At 37.5% G+C, this 24509-nt stretch overlaps 2 protein-coding genes across 2 annotated transcripts in view; one reads left to right on the top strand and one right to left on the bottom strand.

Annotated features, from left to right (window-relative positions):
• The window catches only part of NBAS (NBAS subunit of NRZ tethering complex), a 160696-nt gene extending 160383 nt beyond the window's left edge, over window positions 1-313 (bottom strand). The window contains exon 1 of the mRNA XM_086875837.1: window positions 128-313. Within this exon, the coding sequence (XP_086731963.1) occupies window positions 128-271 (144 nt within the window). The 5' untranslated portion in view covers window positions 272-313. The remainder of the gene's footprint in view (window positions 1-127) is intronic.
• A 1946-nt stretch (window positions 314-2259) lies between these two features.
• DDX1 (DEAD-box helicase 1) lies at window positions 2260-22166 on the top strand. The gene is made up of 26 exons (XM_023923489.2): window positions 2260-2415; window positions 4347-4398; window positions 5262-5325; window positions 5849-5878; window positions 6111-6207; window positions 7706-7753; window positions 7871-7954; window positions 9213-9296; window positions 9730-9806; window positions 11048-11120; window positions 11229-11305; window positions 11990-12104; window positions 12600-12738; window positions 13777-13837; window positions 14985-15083; window positions 15732-15821; window positions 16424-16612; window positions 17638-17689; window positions 18123-18269; window positions 18947-19038; window positions 19572-19644; window positions 20086-20158; window positions 20275-20317; window positions 20543-20638; window positions 21391-21511; window positions 21836-22166. Exons 1-26 carry the CDS (start codon window positions 2400-2402, stop codon window positions 21964-21966), a joined length of 2223 nt encoding a protein of 740 aa, XP_023779257.1. The 5' UTR covers window positions 2260-2399; the 3' UTR covers window positions 21967-22166.
• Window positions 22167-24509: the final 2343 nt, after the last annotated feature.

The following is a 24509-nucleotide window of genomic DNA, read 5'->3' as shown; positions in this document are numbered from 1 at the left end:
CAGCGCGGGCATCCCTCTGAGCCTCCCTGGAGGCACCAGCTCATCCCCGCGGCATCTCCGCGTCCCCGCCCGCGCCAACGTGGCCGGTCCCCTCCCCCGCCCGCGGCCGTGCCGCGGCCACACGCACCTGCACCTCCGTCTCCGGAGGCCACTCAGTGTTGACCAGCAAGTCGTACAGGATGTTCTCCTCCCCGTCCTCCGCCTGCTCCCCGGAGCCGGCCATGCCGCGCTGCCGGGGCGCCCCTTCGCTGTCCCCGCCGGCGGCGGCCATACCGGGCCGTCCCGCCCTCCCCGCGCCGCCACGGCGACGGCGCCCGGCGGGGGCCAAACGGCTCCGCCTTTAACTCGTGCGGCGCCGGCCCGGAGCGTGCGGGCGTTCGGGACAGAGACCGCCCGGTGCAGGAGAGACCTCGGACTGGGGATTGAGCCTTTACCGAGTAGGGGCAAAAATGGGGGGGAAAGCAAAAGGTGGATTTCTCGCAATTTGTTCTTTCAGCTTTAATGGTGCTACTAAGGACTTCTAAATATTCCAGTCCTACGAGTCTGAGTTCCTAGCGTTCAGCTCTCAAGCAGATAAAATAAGCTTGTTTGTAAGTTCTGGGCCCCTCACCTCAGGAAGGACATTGAGCGTGTCCAGAGAAGGGCAGTGGAGCTGGGGCAGGGTCTGGGGCACAAGTCTGATGAGGAGCAGCTGAGAGAGCCTGGGATGTTTGTCCTGGAGAAAAGGAGGCTCAGAGGAAATCTTCTCACTCCCTACAACCACCTGAAGGGAGGCTGTCGCCATGTGGCGTCAATCTCCTCCCAGGCAACTGGCAATAGAACGAGAAGACAGTCGTAAGCAGTGCCAGGGGAGATTCAGGTTGGACACCAGGAAGGATTTCTTCACAAAAAGAGTTGCTAAACATTGAAATGGGCTGCCCATAGAGCTGCTGGAACCACCGTCCATGGAGTTGTTTAAGGGAAGACCGGACGTGGCACTCAGTGCCATGGTCTGGTTGACAAGGTGGTGTTCCCTCACAGGTTAAACTCAATGATCTCAGAGGTCTTTCCCAACCTAATTGGTTCTGTGAAATAATTATAAAAAACCTGATGTTTCAGCCTATTTCCTGCAACTTTATAAAGCATTTGTAAAATAGAAATAAAATTACTTCACATCCTGACACTTCTGCTCCTGCAGTCTAATTTTGTGTTTGGTAAGCTCTTGTAGGCAACCGTGCAGCCTAGAATTAGGTTAAAAAAACCCTGAAATTCTGAAACTAGGGATTCAGGGCAATATAAAAGCTATGATGGATACTTGGGAAAAAATCAAAAAGAAAAAACTTCTGAGAAATAAATGCCATTTTACTGTTGGTGTATTTTTTACCTATATTTGACAATGTAGCTTGTAAAGCAATAGTAAATAGTATAATATTGTGTTTGTAAGTTTCAAAGAATTGTGGGAGATTTATAGTAAATTACACTCCATGTTCACACCAACAAGCAGCACTATGTGTTGATATCAAGGTCTGCCTACAAACAGGTTTCCTTAGAGTCATGGTTGAATCTGTACATTATTCATATCTGTGCCTTTAAAGAATCACTAGTTCTGTCATTTCTCTGAAAGCAAGCAAAATAATGATTGACAGATATAGTGAATAATACTGAAAGAAAAGAGGCGCATCAAAGGAAGATACTCCCAAAGGAATTATTAATACATGAGAAACCATTGCAATGCAAACAACCTGGTATGAAGGGTATAAAATACACTGCTGTATTTTTCTCTGCATGACACCAGTTTCTAGAGCGTAAGTTAACAGCCAGTAGGGCTCAGCAAGTTTAAAAAAAAGATCTTGAAACAAACCACCAGGACAAAACCAGTATTCAAATTGCAACACAGTAATCAAGAGAACTACATTGTCAGAGGTGCTTGTTTTTTTGGCCTTTGAGCCAGAGATGTCTCTATGTCACGCTGCCTTTGCAAAGATTGAAGCTGTTTCACAATGGAAAGCAGTAGGCAGTAGTTCATACTGTGCCTTCCACTTAGCAGACAAATGCACCATTGGCTCCCAGTGATGTAACTGTCTAAGCTGCATTTCTGCACTTGCAATCTCATTTTGTTTTTTACAAAACCCCGAAGTTTCTCGCGTTTAATCCCACTAGAAGTTACCCTAGAACAAGACGGTGCAGAATTCAGGGAAACTTCTGTAAAAACTGGGGCATAAAGTATCCCTATTAGGGTCTGTCTAACATATCTGGTGCGTTTGTCTCTGGGGTGCTTTTGGTCATCAGTACCCGGAGGGCGGCCCCGGGCCGGGGCGGAACGCGCGGCGCGGCGGCTCCTGCGCCCACCCGGCCCCATAAAGCGGCGGCCGGGCCTCGCGCCTGCGCTCTGCGCTGTTCGCGGTGCTCGCGGGGCCAAGATGGCGGCGTTCTCGGGTACGTGGCGCGGGGGTCGCGGGGTCTCGGCCCTAAGGGAGCCTCTCGCCTCTGCCCTCCGGCTCCCGGGTTCCCTGCAGTGCCAGGGGGAGCTCTTCGGGCCGCCGTCCCAGCTTGGCCCACGGTGGCTGACCATGCATGAGGCTGCATGTTGCGAGGCCTGCGGGGGATATAGGTGCCTCTGCCCATGTCCTCGGGCTTCTTTAGGCTGGGAGAAGTGGTTATCGGAATGGTTTTGCAGGTTTTGTTGCTCATGTGGATCTAGGAAAGGGGCTGCTTTAAAGTTAGGCTCGTTCCTTATGCTGACTGGTTTCAGTAACGAGGTTTATTTTACCTGTTCTCTGTATAGCAGTGGATAATCACTGGTTTTTTATAAGAGAAGCTCTGCTTCGTGATACAGTTTAGCTATGTCTATTATATAAACTATATGTATTTGTTATTACTGTATGTAACAGTAAACTGAAATCCAAAAGATTATTATGAAAGGAGGAAACATCACTCTTGTGTCCCCTTCCCCATGCAGATTCTGTACAAATAAGCAACCAGCTAAGATCAGAGTTCTGTAAAGTTTTAATGTGTATGAGGTTTTTCATTTGTTCATTTTAACTGAACTTTTTTGCATCTTATTATGGGGGGAAAATGCTGAAGCTTCTCCCCGAGATCAAGAGATCAGTTTGGATGCATGCAGCAGGATTAACTTGGATGTAGTTGAGGAGAATGTCACAGTGTCATTCTTTGATTAAATTCTTGTATTTTTATGTTGAATTAATCTTTTTGAGTTGGAAGTGTATGGGAAAAAATACGTCTGGATTTGTTTCTAACCTGCAATCAGTAGGAAGTGATTTTAATTGCTATTGATTTTGTTGCTTGTGTGGATTGCCTACTTTTGTAGGCGTAAAGGCCAGCACTTGAAAATATTAAAGCTTTCTGAAATCACATTACAAATGAAACATGTTTCTTATAGCATTTGTATTATAGCAAATAGAAGAATAATTTTTGGCTGCACGCATCCATCTGCACCAGCCCAGCTCAGTGTGTGTGCTTATGCACGCTGTGTCTGAAGCCCAGAATTGTGGCAGTGCAGAGGCCAGTGTGTAAAACTTCTGCTTGGAATGGTGCATGTTTATAGTTGAGGAAATTGATGTAGTGTAACCTTATGTACCCAAAGAGATGACCAACAGATAAATTGTTATTTTGATGGTATGTTGCCATCATTTGGATTGCTTAGGATCTGCTTTCTTCTTGCCTGTATTGAATAACTGCAGGTTTCTTTTGTTTTCCTTTTTAAATATGGAGGATTTATTTATCAATATAAAAGCATGTTGCTCCATATTTAACTTGTATCTGAGGTACAACCATTAGACCTTGATATGAGTTTGCCAGAATAGGTATCCAAGGAAAAAAGCTTTTCAAAGGTAGATGTAATTAGTAACTTTATAAAAATCAAAGCATTGTCTTTTTATTGTACATGCTATCCAGTGGGTCAGGCAAGATTTGTGAACTAAAGTCCTTATGGGATAGTTTTTTTTCTGCTGTTTGCACCTCAAGTGTAGAGAAAGTTGGGTATTTATGATTGAGTCTTCCCTGTTGTCTGCACAGGCAGTTTCCTTAAAGATGCAAAGATAAGTACCTTGTGCTTGAAGAGGTGCTCTGTTTCCAGCTTGGTTTTTTTGCTGCTATGTCTGTAGCTGCCCCTGTGCCCTGTGTATGCTTGACTTACTCTGCTCTAAGTGAGGACAGCTCTCAAAGCTGCTAGTGAGGAAGAGAGAGCCTTTCTATCAGTGGGTGCTGGAGTGAAGGCTGCACATGCTGTTGCCAAAAAGCGTGGTTTTCCATGTTTGTGTCTGTAGCTGGAAGTGTTGATGCTTGGCAATCTTGTGGGCAATGTGAGGTTAATAACACTGCTGGATCTTTTTTTGCTTGTCTTACAGAGATGGGTGTTATGCCTGAGATAGCTCAAGCAGTGGAGGAGATGGACTGGCTGTAAGTAGGAGTGTGACAAACGCTAATTTTCCTTTCGTCAATGTATGACATGCTTCTTAAAACTCCTCTGCTGTCACATTAAAGCAAAGTGGATGTGTGTTTTCCTTTAACTGTCTTTGCATATCATATGCTTCCCTGTAGAGAAGAACAAAAACTGTGACTGCAGCAGTAACATTTAAACTTGGACAAGCAGAGCGTGACTCCTTATGCTTCGTTCCGTTTGTTTCACAAAAGGCTCTGTGCTTCTGGTTTATTTATTATGTATCATGGGGTTATTGGATTAAATACTGTCACATAATTGATGCTAGTTTAGTACGTGTTTTCCAGACTGTGGTCTGTGATTGCGTTTTTCAAACGTAATGCTTGTGTGTCAGTCTTCTAAGAAAGTTATTCTTGCGTTTGGTTACTTGTTTGGCGAAAATATTTTAACTTCAGAGTTTGTTTTGAATTGTCATTCAGAATTTTGTCATTATCAACAAACTTAATGTATGTATTTCTTCTTATATAAATGGTATTAATTAGCTTTGGTTGTCTGAAAATGCTGGTTATGTTTAGTTATTTTTATTTCCATTTCTGGTTTTGAACAAGAATCATGTAAGGGCTGCATAAGTGGCTTTAAAGAAAAACTCAAGAAAGGAGACAAGGAATATATAGTTAATAAGTTTCTTTTATAGTTTAGCATAGTGATGTGAGATGGAGTCTCTTATCAAGGTGCAGTTGAATCTGCTGCAAACCAGGGGGAATAGCAGTTACCTGCTTTATATTGCAGATGACCATGGTTTGTGTGAATATCTATATAAGTAAAAAATTATTTTTCCACTTGCATAGAACATTACCTTGTGTTAATGTGTTCTTTCCTGTAGTCTCCCTACGGATATCCAAGCAGAATCCATCCCGTTGATCTTGGGAGGTGGCGATGTACTGATGGTATGTCTGCAGGATAATCCTATTCATATAAATCCTGTGTATTTTAATCGTTAGTAGTGTGGTCAGTTTTGTTCTTTCCACATGTGTCCATAGTTAGACTAGCTCTCCTGTCCTAATTCAAAAGTATATTCTTCAGGTAAAATCCTCTTTGAGTTCCTGGTGTGTTTCCAGCTGTTCTTGCAGATGAAATCTGGGGGAATTAGGCTTTATTTTTTGACTTATTGACAGGCACTGCCACATGAATGAGGGCTGTCTGATCTCATCTACTCTCCTTTTGGCTGTAAATACGTGACATAGCTCTGCATGGAACATGGTTAATACTACCTAAGCCAATGCTGCAGTATCAACAACCTCAAAAGTATCATATTAGTATGCCCTGTTCATCATGTCTTTTATGGATCTCTGTGCTCTTCATTCCATAAACCAAAATAACACTTCATAAAAAATAAACTTAGTTTATCAAAATAGAATTCTAGAAGAGTCCTTACATTCCTGGTTAAACTCTTGTATTTTTCTTCTATAGGCTGCTGAAACTGGGAGTGGAAAAACTGGTGTAAGTAATAAAATTTAAATTAACAGAAAGTAAAAGTCTTTAAGTGGTGAGAGGTGTTGTGTATGCGTATATGCAGAGAATGTGTATATGTGTTTAAGCATTATTGGTAATAGTCTTCAGCAGCATATATGTAGGAATGTATTTCAGTCTTTCTGGCTGTGGGTATTGCACCTGAAAGCAAAGCTGGAAATAAGTGTATAACTTGTGGAATGAAAGTAACTTTTCATTATAGGCTTTCAGCATTCCAGTTATCCAGATTGTTTATGAAACATTGAAAGACCAAATGGAAGGCAAGAAAGGAAAAGCCACTATTAAAACTGGAGGGGCAGGTAAGTTTTTATATGTCACACTCCTTAAATTCAAAACTCTGCTAACTTGTGTTGATTTTGTTACCCTTAAGAGTAAGGTTAACCTGCCATTAGATAAGTATTTTTTCCATAATTCGGGATAATATAAACAGAATATCATCTTTCAATGTTTTATTAAACAGTGAATATAAATTTACTGGTGGAATCATGGGAAGTACTGGTGTGCATTTCTTAGTAATGTTCTTGTTTTCAGCTTGAGGCTGGCTGATCCACACCTTGCTTTCCAGTGTTCTTCTGAAAGCCGTACTAGGTTATTGGCTTGTAAGATGTGAAGTGATGGTGTTGTCCACCTTAAAAGAAGGACTTAAAAAACATCTTTCTGTTGCAGGAATAGATGAGACCATCTATGACACCATGGAGTTGGTTTGGGCCTCTTAAGTAAGCTTGAGCAGAAGGTTCTTCTAGCTCCTAGCTCTTCTTGGCTCAAACATATTTTTGTGTGGCTGAAGTAACAGTGTAGGATTTTTCAATCCTGCTGTGCTGAGTAGAGCTGTTATGTTCCTTTTGGCACCTGCCTAGTTTCTGGAATTGAGTAACAACATCTTGGGTTGCTACAATTTGTTCTAGTAAACATTGAATTGAGCAGGAAATGCATAGGGCCAGAACTCAGCTGTATAGAATGGCTTGTAACTATGATAATATCCTCACAGTATTTGAGAGTCTGTTGTGCGTCCTTATAATTTAGCTTTGTAAAGCCAGTACCTATGTCCAGTCTGTGGTATTGATGGATTTTATGTAAGTGAACAGTATTTACACAAACAACACTCTGAGGATGTTATAGAAGTTGTCATCATTATAATTAGTGCTACACTGGTGATAGTAAAGTCAACTTAAAAAAAATGAAAAGTTAAAATAAAATCCTCCTTTAGAGAATATAATATGAATATGCAAATATACTCAGTAAGCCTGATTGAAATGACATCTGGGTTTTTTTTAAATGTATAGATTTTATTGCAGCATGTTGCTGAGCATATGAAAAATGAAGTCTCAAATTCTATGTGTATGTATCTTAGCTCCTTAGTAATAGCATTTTAACTTACCACTTGAAAAACAACCTTAATGTAAGTTTGGAACAGAAATTGCAAATAACACATTTTGAATTTGTTGTTCTTAATACAGTTTTGGATATTTACTATCTGAATTTGGTTGTGATTGTTTGAAACTGCCTTATTTTATAAAAGTCTGCATTGTTTTCAGTTGCATTTTTGAGTAACTTAATCTGTGTTCTCCTTAGTGGAATAATCTAAACTTCCACAGAATACCTTTGTGTTAAGCACTTGTGCCCCTCCTTCAGATTGTAGACCTTCATTTTGAGCTGATATGGATTTCATTGGAACAAAGCTTTTTCTCCACAAAATTAAGCCAAACATTTTAGAAACAATTTGAACTTCTAATTTGAGTTTTTCAGGCTTACTTTGTTGATTTAATGTTTTTTTCTGTTATTATCTTTCAAACTTAGTGCTCAATAAATGGCAGATGAACCCCTATGACAGAGGATCAGCTTTTGGTGAGTTGTCCTGTTGTTCACTTAAGAACATTTTAAACTAGAGGAAAGCATGCATGAAATTTTCTTTTAAAAGCAATTAGGCAATTTCTTCAACTAAAACTGTCTTGTAATTTTCAGCAATTGGATCGGATGGTTTGTGTTGTCAAAGCAGAGAGATTAAAGAATGGCATGGATGCAGAGCAACTAGAGGTGTGACTAAAGGTAAATATAAAGTGATGTGTTTTGAGTACTCTTCTAGAAAATTTTCAGCTGAAATGCCTGCTTGTCAGCCATTATTAATGCAGATGGTTACATTAAAAGCTTTCTATCCATCTGACCAAATTTAGTAGCTTAAGACTTGGAAATGACAAATATCTCTGTTTTGTTCTCCTTGTGTTGTAAATTACTTTTTCCCTGACACTGATGTCTGAAAGTAGAATAAAACCTTCCCAAACTACATTAAAATGATAATAGAAAGGCAAACCTTTACTTGAAAGCCTGCAGCTTTTTACACAACATCAGGAAAACCATGCCCCAAATTAGATTCATAGAATTCTATAAGATTGGGCAGTTAAAATAGAACTCTACCTTTATTATGTCTATGATATGTGGTACAAAATAAATTGTCCTTGGTAAACTAACAAGCAAGACTAAACAAAACTTGAAGAATGCATCAAGGAGTTTGTTCACTGTGGGAAAGGAAGCTGGAAAAGTACAGGAAGTTGTATCTAGGCATTTAACACTACTAGCTACAAATACATGAAGTATACATGGAAAGCTAAAAATCTGCAGGTATCAATAGCAGACTGAGTTGAAGGAGGCAGAATCCTAAGTAATATTCATCAGAATGTGGTTTTGTTGGGAAATGGCTATGCACACAGTACTTCAAGTTGTTTCCTTTCAGCCTTCACACAGATAGGTGTGTGCATGCAAAAATTTCACATTTCTGTGGTTGTAGCAATAGTTGAGAGGCCAACCCTAGCGTTTGACTAAGAAGTCATCCTCATACTCCAGTGGTTCTGGGGTGTGTTCAGAAAGACCCTAAACAGTCGGCTTTCATGGGGTGTGCAGATAATTCTGTAGTTGTGTGTACATAACAGCCAGCTGGATGTGCTTCAAGTGGCAAAAGCAGTGTTGGCATTGGGGCATGCTGGTGGTCTGGTACTGATTCTGCAGAACCCTGTGTCCTGAGTTTATTGGTTCCTGTGCATTCAGTAGGAGCACTCTTCTCTCTTGCATGTCACTCCTTTGGAGCCTTTCACACGCTACTTCTCAGTGTGTACTTTGTCTCTTTTGCCTGCTCATTCTTCATTCCATACAAAGGTACGCATACAGCCTTTTCACACAAACACAGTAGGGGATTTTATGACATGTTTAGCAGGACTGGGAATGTTAGATCTGTATGGACTTGGAAGTAGCAAGACAGAACCACCTTAATGAATTTGAGTATTGTATTAGATCCTTTCTTTTTCTTTTAAAGGGAAATACTATTATGAAGTTTCCTGTCATGACCAAGGCTTGTGCAGAGTTGGTTGGTCAACTATGCAGGCTTCATTGGACCTGGGTGAGTTTCCTTCTGAAGAACCTATAGCTAGTTCTTACATTGACATGGAACAGAGGGAGTCCTGTTTAGTGTTGCAGAAAATAAACTCCTTAGGAAAGTTCCCAATATTGGCAAGTTGATAACTTGTTCCATTTTACTTCCCTTCTATTTAAGGGGAAGTCTTCGGTGGTGACAGTGTTTTGTTGTCTTCAGTGACTTTCTGCTTTTTATGGGGTTTTTTGGGGGTTTTTTGATGAAGATGACTAGAGACTAGTAAAATTGAAAAATGTACTGCTGCAAAAGTACTAGTTTGGTGCATCCAGGTCAGAAATCTGTAGTTAGCAGTGTGTATTACTTGTTTATGCAGTAGTGTTGGAGATTTCAGTTACTAATACCAGGAGGAAAAGGTATAACCTGTCAACCAAAAGTTAAAAGCCTATTGTCTTGTCTTCAGGCACTGATAAATTTGGCTTTGGCTTTGGTGGCACTGGTAAGAAATCTCACAACAAGCAATTTGACAGCTATGGTGAGGTAAGCTTAAATTATTTTTGGCAGAGATATTATTGAAAGTTTTTGCATGTTAGTTTTGTGCTGTTACAATAAACTGTCTTTTGAAATAGTGCTCACTGCTAAGGGAGGCTCACTGGACAAAAGTACTATGAAACACTGAAGCATTTTTGAATAAAAGCTTATTAAAAGATCCAGCAAAAGCAGTTATAAGCTTGAGACATGATAGTGGTTAAACTGCAATTATATCAACTCCTATTTAGAAGTTAAAATTTTGCTGTGTGTCACAGGTTAAAAGTTAATTGACCTCTCGAGACTTGTCTTGACTTACTTCAGTTGTAGCTTGAATAAATCAACCCATCTGTATATAATGTGAACATCCAAGTCTGGGCATTGTATTCTGTTTACTAGAAATTAAAATAGAAGTAACTGGACAACTCTAATCTGTCACAATGCATTGTTAAGTGCTAGTAAGACATAGTTGGAGTGCACTACCTCTTTTGAGTTGAGTTTGCCACTACCTTAATGTACACTTCTGAAATGCCTGCTGGGAATATCTGTAGTGTTTTTTGTGTAGTGTAGCAGTGGAATTGAGATGTTAAACATAATTTATATAAATTAGTATTACAGCAGAAAATCAAGCCTTTTTGTGCGAATAATGAACTCAATGTCATAAAACTTGCAACTTTTAGGACTACTGTAGCTTGTTTAATAGTGATTCTTGAGCTTGTTTCGAAGCACTTTATAATACATAAATGTTATTGAATACCTTTAAAATTAACAGATCTCAAGATACTCAAAGCATTCAAGTATATATAAAATGCATATAGCGTCATCTTCAAGAGTTAGTCTTTTATTATAGTAAAAATACAGGTTTCTGATGCAATGTTTGCTGTTCTAAGCTTAGATTTACATTGCATGACTAATGTGCTTTTCCATAGTGCAGAGTACTTCCAGGTAAATGACTTAAATGTATCATTGTCATTGTGTTTGGTTTTTGAAGTAAATTTAAAGCAGTAATAAATGCTTAAATATCTAAGATCGATTGGACAGTTTACTGAGGACTTGTAGTCAAATAAAAATATGTGTTCTATTTACAACGGTCTTACTGAAACAAATTGAGCTTGCTTGGCTTCTCAAGAATCAACATTTATTAGGGAGAGGTAAGAAAACTGAAAGCTGACAGAATATTATCACTAAGTCTTTTTAATACACTGCAAATGTCTTAGCTTCACAAAACCTTTTTGGTTTGTTTTTTTTTGGAGGAATTCACTATGCATGATACGATTGGGTGTTATCTAGACACAGAAAAAGGACAAATAAAATTTTCCAAAAATGGTAAGTTTTATTCTCTTTCTTTGGAATTTTATTTGGATGCTTTCATGGGGGTGGAGGGAGAGGAAAGCACACACTTGAAGAGTCTGACTGAACTAACCCTACTTTCAGGGAAGGACCTTGGCCTTGCATTTGATATCCCACCACATATAAGGAACCAAGCACTTTTTGCAGCTTGTGTACTGAAGGTAATAGGAATATTACAGATGTCCAAGATAATTATAATTTTTATGAGTTTGTTAATGAACTACTTAAGTATAAAATTTGCATAGCCACCTACAGTTACTGTAACTGTGCATGTAAAGTCAGTTTTCTTGGGTTTTCCAGTAGTCACTACTGAAGTAATAAACGTGTGTGTGTTAGCTGTGAGTGCCATTTAAGCTAAATGTTAAATCCAAATTTTAATCTTGAATTTATAGGTAGAGCAGCATGGATAACTAATTCCTAATAACAGTGCTATGTTTTGTGTGCTAAATTTTGGTTTACTGCCAATTGAGCAAATTCAAGCAAATAGCTTGAAAATCAGATACCCTGTTTCATTTGTTCTGAACTCTAACATTACTGTAATGTAGTACTATTTCTTTCTGTGTTAGTCTTTTTGAGTCTGTCTCTCAAGCAGTAAAGATTTTAGCAAAACCTTTCAGTGATTAGGGAAATGTACAACTTGAGAAAAAATGCTTTGGTTTTTTTATTGTCTTCTTTCTGTTTGTTTGTTTGGGATGACTTTTAGTTCCAGCAACTTGGGGAAGAAGAATGTATGAGAGAAGACCTTCCATATCTCCTTTTTTCTTCTTTTTTTTTCATTATTGAGTTGTTTCTCATTTTATGTGGTCTCTTGAATCTGTGTGTGACACAACTTTGTTGAAACCTAGAATGCTGAATTGAAATTCAATTTTGGAGAAGAAGATTTCAAGTTTCCACCAAAAGATGGCTATGTTGGTCTCTGCAAGGCTCCTGAGAGCAGTGTTGTAAAATCACAGCACTCAGGTAGGTTAGATTTCTACAAACATCTCTTGTTTCTATATTCAGGCTGTGTTACAGAGCATCTTTTGATCCCTTGAATTGCAATCAGAAAGATCTTTAATACAGCAGTTATGAAGAAATATTTGTGCTTTCTTGAAAGTATACCAGATTTTCTTGCTCTTAAACCACTGATAGTCTTCAAGATTTTGAATTTAGAAGTACATCAGGTAAAAGAAGTCCAGCTAAGTTTTTCAGCAGCATTATCATAAAAATATGTGTGAGTCTTTATACCCCATAATAGAATGGGTTGTCCTCCATGACCAGTACACCCACTTGTAAGTTCTGAGCATTTTTCTGAAGTTATTCATAATTGAGAGAGCAATCACATCACCTTTTAATGGAGCATTTAGAATTACTAGGTTTTAATTACTAACAGAAAATCCAAATCTGTTTCCTGTAAAAAAATTCCAGAATAAGAATGTAGTTTGTCTTAATGGTGATTTTTTTTTTTCCACTTAGGAAATGCACAAGTGGTTCAAGCACAGAACCTTCCAAATGCTCCAAAAGCATTGATTGTAGAACCATCAAGAGAGCTGGCAGAACAAACTTTGAACAATGTGAAGCAGTTCAAAAAATACGTTGATAATCCCAAATTAAGGTAACAGTGAATTCGGTAGTTGCATTTATGGTATTTTCCATGGATGTAACTTCAGGGGGAGATTGGGTGGGGGGAGGTTTCCACTTTGTAGCTAAGTGAACCATAATGTGCAGTGCTGCTGATACTATTATCAGCAATAATCTGCTACCAACTGAACTTCTGACTTTGCAACTACAGTTAGACCACTTAGGGTGTTTTTGGTGTTTTATCTGTGGACTGCCTTTTTCTCATATAACAAATTTGGTGGGTAGGTTGTTTTTATTTAATTATCAGTGATAACTAGTATGAGACTTCACATGCTTTTCTTGACTAAAAACATTATCTGCTTACTGTCTTTCTTTCCTGAACATTTTCCTACGTCCCCATCTCCTGCCTCCTCATTTTGTTTGTTTTTCATCTCCATCAAGTAGTTGCAACAGTATCTGCTGTCTTTAATTAATGTGTTTACAGGACAAGTCATCACGGAGATGCAATTCTGAAAAGTGAATGCTCTATAAGTTGCTTTGGTTTTAAGTTGTCTCTACTTTGACTGTGCTTCTAAAACTTAAACATATCCCAGTTCTAAACTGCAATCTGTTTATAAGAGTGTATTTACTAGAATTGCTGGAACTTGGCAATAGGAATGGGCAAGCTACAATGGAAGATTCATTTAGTTTACTGTTATTTGTATTTCTAATTTTCAAGGACACAAGAAACTTCATTGAGCTAAGTTACAATTTTTTTTGATTGTTAAGAAATGTTTTTTTATAAGATTACATTGGTTAAACTGCTAATTTGTTTAATGACACAGTGATAAAGTAATCATATTCAAATACAGTTTGGTAAAAGAGCTTTCACTTGAATTAAATACAATACACTACTACACTATGAAAGGATGAATTTCAAAATTAACTTTTTCTATTATTTTGTTCTTAAAGTTACTGTTCAGAGCTGTTAATTGTCAGCTATCAATAAAAGAATCAGTCTTCAGACAAATGTTTAGTATATCTTCTGAATATAACAAATGGGTAAATGTCAAATATATTGATGTAATTTTAGGGAACTGCTAATTATTGGTGGAGTTGCTGCAAGAGATCAACTCTCTGTACTTGAACAAGGTGTAAGTTGTCTTTTTTTCATATGATTTATTCATATGGGTTCCAAGTAATATATGATGTTGCTAGAGGATATTAATGGTGCTAACTGATGTAATAAAAATAATAAACATGTGAAAAAGGAAATGTACAGTTGATAGCAAGCTCATGTTGCACCAGTCTAGCAGTTGTTCCTTTGCTTTCATGTCAATACAAGAACTAAGATTACTCAAATTACAGTGGTCAAATTCTGTTGAAGCCTGAGTACTCCTGAAAATCTTAAAGGTGTAATTGTTTGCCATTTGTCCTTGACCAGCAAGACAGTTTTCCTATTAACTTCTATTCCATGTATTTGTGAATAAAAATAGCCTGCAGTAAGCAAGATGAACCTACACTAAAAACCAGTCCTTCGTAGAAGGAAGTGGTCTGGTTTCAGCAGCGTGGAATGTACAATTGATTCAATCATACTGTAAGGAGAAGAGTCACAGGGTCTTGTTTTTATTTAAGACTCACTTTTGGAAGTGAAAACATCACTATTGATAAATATTCTTGTGGTTCTAGCTGCCAAAATACAAATATTCTGTTAAGCCTACTTAAACTGGAAGATTATTTGACTTCCATGTGAATGATAAATTCTTGATTGTGAACCCTTCTGTTTGGTAAAATCTTAAGTTATTTCTATAGTTGATAGACTTTGTATTCGTCCACCGTGAGAAAAAATTATCCCCATTTAAGAACAAATCTGTTTGTTAATTTTAGATAACAAATATACACAGCTTGGGGTTCAGGGAAGGAAAAAAAGGGGCACAGCACTTCCCAAATAAGGGAAGGCTTCATCCTTGAGGTAGGTTCTGCTAGTGAAATGACTGTAGAACAAAAATGGAGGTTGCCCAGAGAGGAGGTTGTAGGATTGCTTTCAAAGACAGTACTGAAAATTGTGTTAGGCAGCTACCTAGAGTAACTTGGAAATTGTCCTTGATTTGCATGTGAAGGTGGGGCGTGGAGACCAGAGATGATCTCAAGAGATCCCTCCAACTCAGATTACTCTAGGATTTTATGAAGTTATAATTAATAGAAAACAAAGCATTATGCTGATAAATGTCTTGTAATGTTAAGCTTAGATAATACTTTTAATGCCTCTAGTTAGTTACATACTCTTTATGCACTTCATAGGTGGATATTGTTGTTGGAACTCCTGGAAGGCTGGATGACCTGGTCTCAACAGGGAAGATTAATTTATCTCAAGTTAGATTCCTGGTTCTGGACGAAGCTGTATGTAGAGAACTAAGTGCTATTTAAATTCTTTTCTAAAATACAAAATTTGCAAAAAAAGTGAAGCATGATTGTTCTGTAGCATTTGATAATAAAGTGGAACAAATACCTATAGACTGTTCCAGCTTAATCCTGTCATTGTTTTCAGCCTTAGTAGCCTACTTTTTTTTCCCCCTACCCTCACAGCTTCTCTGTTAAATCTTTTTGGAATTTTTCTGATAGAAAAATCTATTTCAAACTATATTTAAAAATTACCTAAGTTTTTCCCTGTTACTGAAGGGAATTCAAAGGACAAAGACAAAATAAAAGTGTTAGTTGACCTGTCAGGTCTTGAAGCCAGTGAATGTTGTACTCAATATGCTGTGAAATAAGGGCATCTCTCTGAGCTGTTTTACTACAACTGAATATTCAAAAAGTTCAAATGCCTTGGGTGTTAGCTAGGAGTAGCTGCTGAGCTTCTTGTGAAGCTCTTTACTGGGCTTTTTCTCCTTAGTAGTAACATCCCTGCCATGCATTGACCTGTCCAGCTAATTAAAAGCAAGAACTTCTAGGAGTCAGAGTGTATTACTTATCTAACTCAAATATTAAAGAATGAGAAATGAGAGAGAAGATTTGCAGCTTTGCCTATTTTATTTCATCCCCTTGTAGGATGGCCTTCTCCTCCAAGGTTATTCAGATTTCATAAACAGGATCCACAGTCAGATTCCTCAGATAACCTCAGATGGAAAGAGACTTCAGGTATAGAATGTTTGTGATTGGTTTGTTTTTTTTGTTGTGGGGTGGTTTTTTTGTTTGTTTATTTTGTTTGCTTGGCTATTTTTTTGAGTATGTGGTATGCTCTGCTTTCAGTTGTTGACTATTATTTGGCATGGAGCATGATTCTTTGGAGTTTGCTAAAGCTCTTGTCCATAGCTAACACATGTTCAGTGAGTTCAGTAATTGCCTGTGGATATGTATTTTTAGTATTCTAGATGTTGAAGTGTAGTGTTCAGAAGTTTTCAATTTAATTTGAATTATTTAGATATAAATATAGCAAAACATGACTGAATACATACATTATGATTTCTGATGTGTTAATAGTCTTGATTCATCAGCTTTCAATAGTCTTTTATTCTTCCTTCTAATTTATTGGATCTTTGTAAGAGAATAGTTAAGCAATTTATTTTGTGTACTGACTCTTGCCAACTGAGTGGCTTTCAGACTGATGATGAGGAAATCCAGACTCTTTCTGTTGTGTTATATTATGCTGTTCAACTACATAACTCATCCAGTTCTACTCCCACCTTTTTGGATTGGGAGGATCTTACCTTCAGTAGTATCCATATGACTCTTTTTCTCAGGTGATTGTGTGCTCTGCAACATTGCATTCTTTTGATGTGAAAAAACTATCCGAAAAAATCATGCATTTTCCCACCTGGGTTGATTTGAAAGGAGAAGATTCTGTCCCTGAAACTGTGCACCATGTAGTTGTTCCTGTAAATCCAAAAGCTGATAAACTCTGGGAAAGGCTCGGCAAGAATCATATCAGAGTAAGTGAAAATTGAGGTTACTTGTCCATGTTTACTTATTTAACCTTCAGAACAGGGCCCTAACATTGAAGGATCTTTGCTGACTATCAAAATAGCTTAATCTGTAATGGTTTGTTCCGTGGTAGTCAGCATCTTATCAGTGGTGTCATAAAACTGTTTCTGAACAGCTCTATTACAAACATGACTGTGGAAAAGCTTGATAGAGTGACAGTCTGATTTGCACTAGAGAACAATGGCACTGTCCTTTTTTACTCATGTCACAGCTGATGGTCTGTGGCCTTACTGTTCTTCATACCTCTTTTCTGACTTGGCAGGAGGAAATAAACCTGCCAAGATGGATCATTCTGTAAGGTAGTTCTGTCTCCAGGCCATGTGAGATGAGCAGTTTTTACAGGAAGGGTTTCATATCAGACTGCATTTGAGACTCCAGATTCTACGTTCACCTGACACCTGTTCATGTGTGAAGGTGTTGGATGTTCAGGTCTTTAGTATTCAAGTTTTAAGTAACTTGGAACCATATTTTTTTCTTTGCAAATCTGATGCAGCTACAATAGGTTTTCTTAATCCTTCTTTGTCTTTGGAACCTCTGTTTGTCACATGTTAGTACCTTTCCATTAAGTCTTAGTATGAGTTTACTTCTTTTGGATTTTAAGTTTATATCTGATTCAGCCTATCATAGGGGAAAAAACAAGGAACCACTGTTTATGTGATTTAACCATATTTTACAATATCATTTTATTCAGGTTTGTTTGGGTGTTTTTAATTCTTCACGTTGTTCAAAGGCATTTCCTATCCAGTGTCTACATAAATAGTTTTATTGCCCTTTTTTATGAGTAAGTTTTGTGTACTTAAACACAAGACTTTCCTTTAGGTAAAGGTAGGTAAACATGGCTGGTGGGAAAACAAAATGCTAAGATTACTTTTAAATTTTAATTTCTTCCTAGTTACAAGTTAATGGATTTAAGTATTTTTCTGTGAAGTGCACTACTGACTTGGGGGGGCTTTTTTGTTTGTGTTTTTCCTAGACTGATGAAGTACATGCAAAAGACAATACAAGACCTGGCGCTAACACTCCAGGTAATGAGCAACACTAAAATTTGTTCATGAAATTTTTGTAAATTTTTTGAAGTAAAGGTAAATTGTAGTGGACACTGGCCTTGAGTGACGTTCCTCGAAAATTTTATTTCTACATTCTCATTGTCTTGAAGAGAAATGTGTTTCTGTAACTGGGGAATGGGAAAGAGACTTGAATATATACTTTGCAGATTTGTGGACAAGTGTTTTTTGGTGTGTATAAGAAACCTGAAACTTCTGAGTGGTTTTGTTCTTTCTGTATTGTATCACCTTGGAGCATGGAGGGGAGAGGTAGAAACTGAATGTTTAGCTTGCTTGCTCCAATAATAAAAGTTTAACTGTCTACTTGAAGGATAGAGAACTTGAAGGTATGCATTTCAAAGTTCTTCATGTTTTTAAACAATTTGAGTGAAATAGCTTCTTTATTTTTATTTAGAAATGTGGTCTGAAGCTATTAAAATTCTTAAAGGAGAATACACTGTTCGGGCAATCAAAGAGCACAAGATGGACCAAGCCATTATTTTCTGCAGGACTAAAATAGACTGTGATAATATGGAGCAGTACTTCATCCAACAGGGCGGCGGTAATGTTTTATATCAACCTTACTCAGCTCACTTTTCCCACTTCTGTGTTTTCTTAACACCAAATTTGTATGATAGAGATCACTGATACTGGGACACAGCACAAATAAAATTGTGCTTCAGGTTTTTTACATACTTGACTGGGCATATAATTCAGGAGTTTTGTAGCAGGCGGCTGCAGGGGTGCCCTGTTTGAAAAAAAGCAATGAATTGTCTTGTACCTGGTTCAGACAGTTCTGAAAGGGCTGGAAACCCATGGTGCACCAACATTTGAACCAGTGAGAAGATACATGGTACCTTTGCTGAAACACACTAGTAAAATTGATAGTTGATAAGGGCAAGAGATGTGGGAAGAAATGTTCACACCTAAGAAGAGAAGAACATAGAAGGAGAAATGTGAAAGAAAACACAGGAACAGTGAAAGGGAATGTGTGAGGAGGAAGGTGAAGACAGGCATTTGAATAAATGGGGAAATTCAGAGCAGGAAGGAGTAAGGAGAAATGGCTACACACATGTGCTCTGGGGAAGAGGGAGAAAGGGTGTTCAACTACTTGTCTTGTGTATTTTTTCCACTCCAATGCCTGTGAAAATTCTTTACCCATTAAATTTTTTTTCAGTTCTGTATGATTCTGAGTCATATCTTAAATGTGATGTTATTAATACATTTAAATTCTTTCAGGCCCTGATAGGAAGGGGCATCAATTCTCATGTGTCTGCCTGCATGGTGATAGAAAACCTCAAGAAAGAAAGCAAAATCTGGAAAGATTTAAGGTGATGCAGCAGATTCTTGAAGGCTTTTTCCTCACCTCCTGTTATTCAAATTCATATGTTTTGTTCCTAGTTCTCCGTTTAAATTAAATTGCTCTCAAACGCTCTATATTCCACTTCCTGAAATTGTAAGGCACATTTCCTGTAGGTGGATGTCTACTGGTAGTCAATATGACCTTTGTGAGTTTGAATTGAGAAGATAGTGGGCTTATTTTGAATTAAAAACCTAACTTTAAACTCTGTAGTAATTACTTTTTGTTTTTAAAGTCTTTAGCACTTGATTACTTTAAGAAAAAAGTTATTAAAATATTACAGTTTACTTCTGATTAAACCATTTGTAGATTTTTGCTTGCTTTATGTGTTGGGGGAAGAAACAAGGATGTAAATTGACCAAGCTATTCATGCTTTATTTTAAGTGTTCTTAAATGTAGAGAGACACTTTAAGGTGAAGTAAGTGCAGAGGACTATTGTTTCATTACTTGGGATTTTGCTTCCTATATTTAGCACAACACTTCCTTACAACTCTGTATTTGCAGAGAGGAGATGTCCGTTTCTTGATCTGCACAGATGTTGCTGCTAGAGGAATTGATATTCATGGCGTTCCATATGGTAAGACAATTTTTTTTAAAATTAAGCTATTGAATTGCACGCGAGTTCCAATATATTTGTAGTCTTGTCCACTAGTTAAAATGAATATATGATTTAAGAGATGTAGATGATGAAGGCTTAAATTAGGCAATATTTAATTTGGTTGTTAACCATAAGTTCTCAAACACCTGATGATGTTCTGCATTTTTGTAAATTGTTCATTTGGTTTTCCATTCTTTCCAAAAAGTAATCAGGGAGAAATCAGTTTGAGAGTGAGAGCCTTTATTGCGGGTATTGCTGGTTACACCTGTAACTGTTGTAATAGACTATAAGAGTATATACATAGATTAAGGAGAGGAGTTGCAGCAATCAAAATCATATTTTAGGTGTCTGATCTCTGACCTTACCTCTTACATTAAAAAAAATCTTGCATTCTCTGTGGACTTTATCTGTCTTACACAGTTATCAACGTGACACTCCCTGATGAAAAACAGAACTATGTTCATCGAATCGGGAGAGTCGGCAGAGCTGAGAGGTAGGTGTGTGTTCAGAGCAGTCACCAGGCTTTCTTGGTATTTTTTGTTGTTGTTTCACAAGTTGGCAGTAGTTACTGAAACATATTTCTCTCTTCCTTCTCCCTTAATATTTCAGGATGGGTTTGGCAATCTCCCTTGTGGCAAAGGAGAAAGAAAAGGTAATTATACTCCAAAGCAAAGGTGAACAGACACTATTTACTAAAGTTCTATCCACAGCTGCTATCTGATCTTGTTATCCTGCATTGAAAAGCTGCTTGTTTGTCCATGCTTAATGGAAGGAGAACTTAAACAGATTCCTAAATTCTTTTTCATTCTATAATTAGTAGAAATAAATATATTAAACTGTTTCACAAAGTTTAGAAGTCGTTTTCCATTATTTCTAGGTTTGGTATCATGTATGCAGTAGTCGTGGAAAAGGATGTTATAACACCAGACTGAAGGAAGAAGGAGGTTGTACCATATGGTACAATGAGATGCAGGTAAGGATTTTGCTTAAATGTTCCCTAATTCCTCTAAAAGACTCAGGAATAAAGATCTTGTTTGACCTGTGTAGTTGACATACAAAGCTAGTCTTAGGGTGTTCATAACCTGTGATACCATTTAAAGAATAAATTGGAAAACTCTTCAAGTTCTGTGTTCTGTAAGTTGTGTAATTATAAAATCTTATTTTAATATTCCCAGCCAATTTTGTTGGAGTCATACCTTCAGCTTCCTTACAGTCTTCCTAATCAAAATCTGTTAAGATTTAGAGGGTGTTACACACTTCAGTTTAGATGGTTTGTTGAAAACCATTGCTTAAGGCTGTTGTTTCTCTAACCTGGAAATAGTTTGTCACTTAAGTAGGTTTTTCATTGGGATTTGTATACCAGCTGTGAATGTATGTTAAAAAGCAATACTTCCCTTCTTTCTCTGATTAAGAAGGGCAAATACACCTCATCTGTGGTAAAATAAGCTTGGACTATGAGTTCTTATTATAAAGTAGCCTCATTCATACAGGTAGGATAGCGTATGAAATAAAGACTTCTAGTTAGGGTAAAACCCTGCTGAAATTGGAAATGAACTTGCATAGTCTGAGCTAATAAAAATGTGTTAGTCTTCTGTATCTGTGACCAAATAGTTTTCTGTGTACCATTCTTGTTCAAACTACTCAAATGTGACTGTTCAGAAGACTAATTTGACTAGTCTTGGACTATAAGAGTACTTAAAGATTTCTTGGGTTTTTTCCTCTTAGTTGCTGGGGGAGATTGAAGAACACTTGAACTGCACTATTGCCCAAGTTGAACCAGATATAAAAGTACCAGTGGATGATTTTGATGGGAAGGTTACATATGGGCAGAAAAGAGCTCTGGGTGGTAAGAATGAACTACTCTCGAGTTCCCTTCCCAGTGTTTAGTTTCCTGGTTGTCTCCTGTATAGCTACAGAATAATAGATTATAAATAAATCATAGATTATAAATAAATTAATTATAAAAAGCTGCTAGTTCTTTGCTATCTTCTGCATTTGTCACATGCGGCCTATGGGTTGCAAGTGACAAGAGTATGTGCATACCTGTTTTTGTTGGTTTGTGGTTTTTGTTTAACAAAGTAATTAACTTTGTGAATTACTGGTTGGGCATTGTTAGTTCTGCTGAAAAATTACTTTGAACACATAATTTAGATTGTGTCTCTTTTGGCAGGTGGACTCTATAAAGGCCATGTGGATATTCTGGCACCTACAGTACAAGAGTTGGCTGCCCTTGAAAAGGAGGCTCAGACATCTTTCTTGCATCTTGGCTATCTTCCTAACCAGCTGTTCAGAACATTCTGATTGTGCCACACTGGAAAGAAGGCTTGAGTTAATAAATACTCAGCCCTACAAATACAAAAATCCCACACTGTCTCTGAGTAGAAGTAGTTAGAAAGCAGTTAAAACTAAATACACTTCTTGCATGAGGAACAAGAGTGTTCAACACTGTTAACTTTGAGTTAGCTGTTCTCCTAATAAAATAAAACAACTCAAAGATGAAATGGTTTTGGTTTTTTTTCTTTAAAGGATTAATTTTGCAGTATCATTCTTTGTATGGTGTGTTGATTTATCAAAAGTTCAAGAGTAGTTAGGCAAATATGGGAGGAGAGTTTTATATTTCTATTCAAAATTATTTAATTGTGTACTGTAAATTTTTAATGCTGGGCTGACTGAAGATATATTCATATTCAGACAGCTGTTTATATTTAAGATACTAAATAAGAAAAAAACCCAGATTTGAAGTATGTATTTGAAGCTGTTGTTATCCTAAACCCCTATATCTAGGCTGGAAACTGCGTTTTGATTCTGTAGTTCTGTAGTTCTAGTTCTTCTGAAAGTTAATGGTTCTTAAATTTCTGAAATGGATTTTACAGCATTGTAGCAATATTGTTATGAGTATTTCTATAATACTCCTGAATTCCTAGGGAAGTACCATATGAGTATCAAAGCATTTCATAAATCTGGAGGAAAAGCATTTCAAAACTGCAGGAAAAGATTTTCATGCAGCAGTATAGGTTGAAGTATTTCATGCCTCTTGTGCTGCTTTCAGACAGGTTGAATTTATTCAGATGAAGTTACTGCTGTCAGGTTTAGAATTTATTTTTAGCTTTTTTTTCTCTAGCGACTCTTCTAAATGTTAATTAGAAAGTTCCTGCAAATTGTCATCCAAATATCTCAGATCATTGGGAATGCCAGACAACCCCAATCCAAGTAAATTTTTGCTTTCTTTGTGAAGTCTTCTTTGCCCAGAACATTCCACCCCCTTGCAAAAATCAATGACAATCAATTTAAACTCAGGTTGAGCAAATAATTATTTGTAGTGTTACCTGGAGAAGGCAGACTGAGAGACCCAGGGATTTGTAATAAAAAACAGATTTCTCATTAATTTAAAAAAAAAGTATTACATTTACAGTAATTTGTGATACTACTTGATCCCAAGGAGAGGGATGTTACATGGGATGCTTATCATTAGAACTTGGGAAGGAAAGTTTTATCATGTTTTGTTGGTCTTGTCAGACAAAAGTCATGAAATCTGTCAACTGTAAGTCAATCAAAATTAATTGTAGCAATGCCTAAAATCATTTAGATGCAGAAGAAATCAAATCATTCATGTTTGCCAGTTGAAGCTGAGATTAACATCACTTTCATTTATTTTAGACATACATATCTCAGGAAATACTTTTAAATCATCACAGGGAAATGGTGGATAGATGGAATCAAAGTTTTAGTAGCATCCATCTTTTTGTTGAAATGTGACATTCTAAATTTGCCACCTGTTCCCAAAGTGCTGATATCTTTCAAGATTTGCTGTTGAGTATCCAAACTTTGGTGAATAATTACAAATCGTGACTAAGGGATGAAAAAAAATTATGCTGAAAATGAAAAATACTTTAGGCATATAACTTAGGCATGCCAATTCTTACCTAAAATTTGTATTTTCTTGGTGTTAGAGCTGAAATTACTACACTGGTCTGATGTATACTTGCTTTCTGAAGGGTTTTGCTGATACACCTTCAAATACAGTGGCAGGAAAGAGGTACAGGGCAGTTTCTGGTTGAGAGACTTCAAAGGTTATGTGAGATGTCAAGAACTTAACTGTATCTTGTGTTAAATGGCAGAAAATCGCTGCCATTATTGGTAATCTCTAGGAAAAGTATTTAGATCAGATGGCGTATAAACTAGCAATTGTTTTGAGGTATCTGGTCTGGGTTTTTTATATTACTTTGAATTACTGCTGTCTTAAACCACCAAGATGGACTTACTGAAAAATTTGACTTTTTTTTCAGTAAGCAAGTATGGCTAAAAAAAAAAACAAAAACCAACTAACCAAAAACTTAAAAACCAAAATAAAATAAAAGTTGAATGGAATTACACCAAATTAAGTTCAGACCATTTTCCCTGATGTTCCCTGCCTCTTGTTTTTTTTGTTTGGGAATGAAGGTGCCTTTACACCTAGTTATGGGAAGTGATAAGCCGTATCTAGATCGACTGGCATGATTCCAGTTAAGAGCTTTAACTGCCTCTCTTGAACCAAGCACTGACTTGCTTTCACACCAATCAAGCTATGAACATATTTTTTGTACTGCATGTTAAAAGCCAACAGCTACCTAAGGAAAAAAATATTTCAGAGCCAGGCGATGTTGTACATCGCATGGGAATGTTCCAAGTGATTGGAAAGAAATAAATGTCTCGTGGAAATGAAGTTAGCTAATTTTGGTCGGTGTGTAACCCTGGGTGTGCCCCGTGCGGGTGCAGCTCTGCTGGGGCTGCCTCGCGGTGGTGCTCATGTCTCACGTATGCCCCTTCCTACCCCAGCCTGCTGCTTCCAACTGGGTCAATTACAT

This window comes from Cyanistes caeruleus, chromosome 2, assembly GCF_971803275.1.
Source record: "Cyanistes caeruleus chromosome 2, bCyaCae1.hap1.1, whole genome shotgun sequence".
NCBI classification, from domain to species: Eukaryota; Metazoa; Chordata; class Aves; order Passeriformes; family Paridae; genus Cyanistes; species Cyanistes caeruleus.
The sequence above is the reverse complement of the archived record's forward strand: the minus strand, read 5'-3'. Positions and strand labels throughout refer to the sequence as shown.

Coding starts and splice junctions, on each gene's coding strand:
- DDX1 (XM_023923489.2), top strand. Junction 11,306..11,989: donor TTGCAGCTTGTGTACTGAAG/GTAATAGGAATA, acceptor GTTGAAACCTAG/AATGCTGAATTGAAATTCAA. Junction 21,512..21,835: donor GCAGAAAAGAGCTCTGGGTG/GTAAGAATGAAC, acceptor CTCTTTTGGCAG/GTGGACTCTATAAAGGCCAT.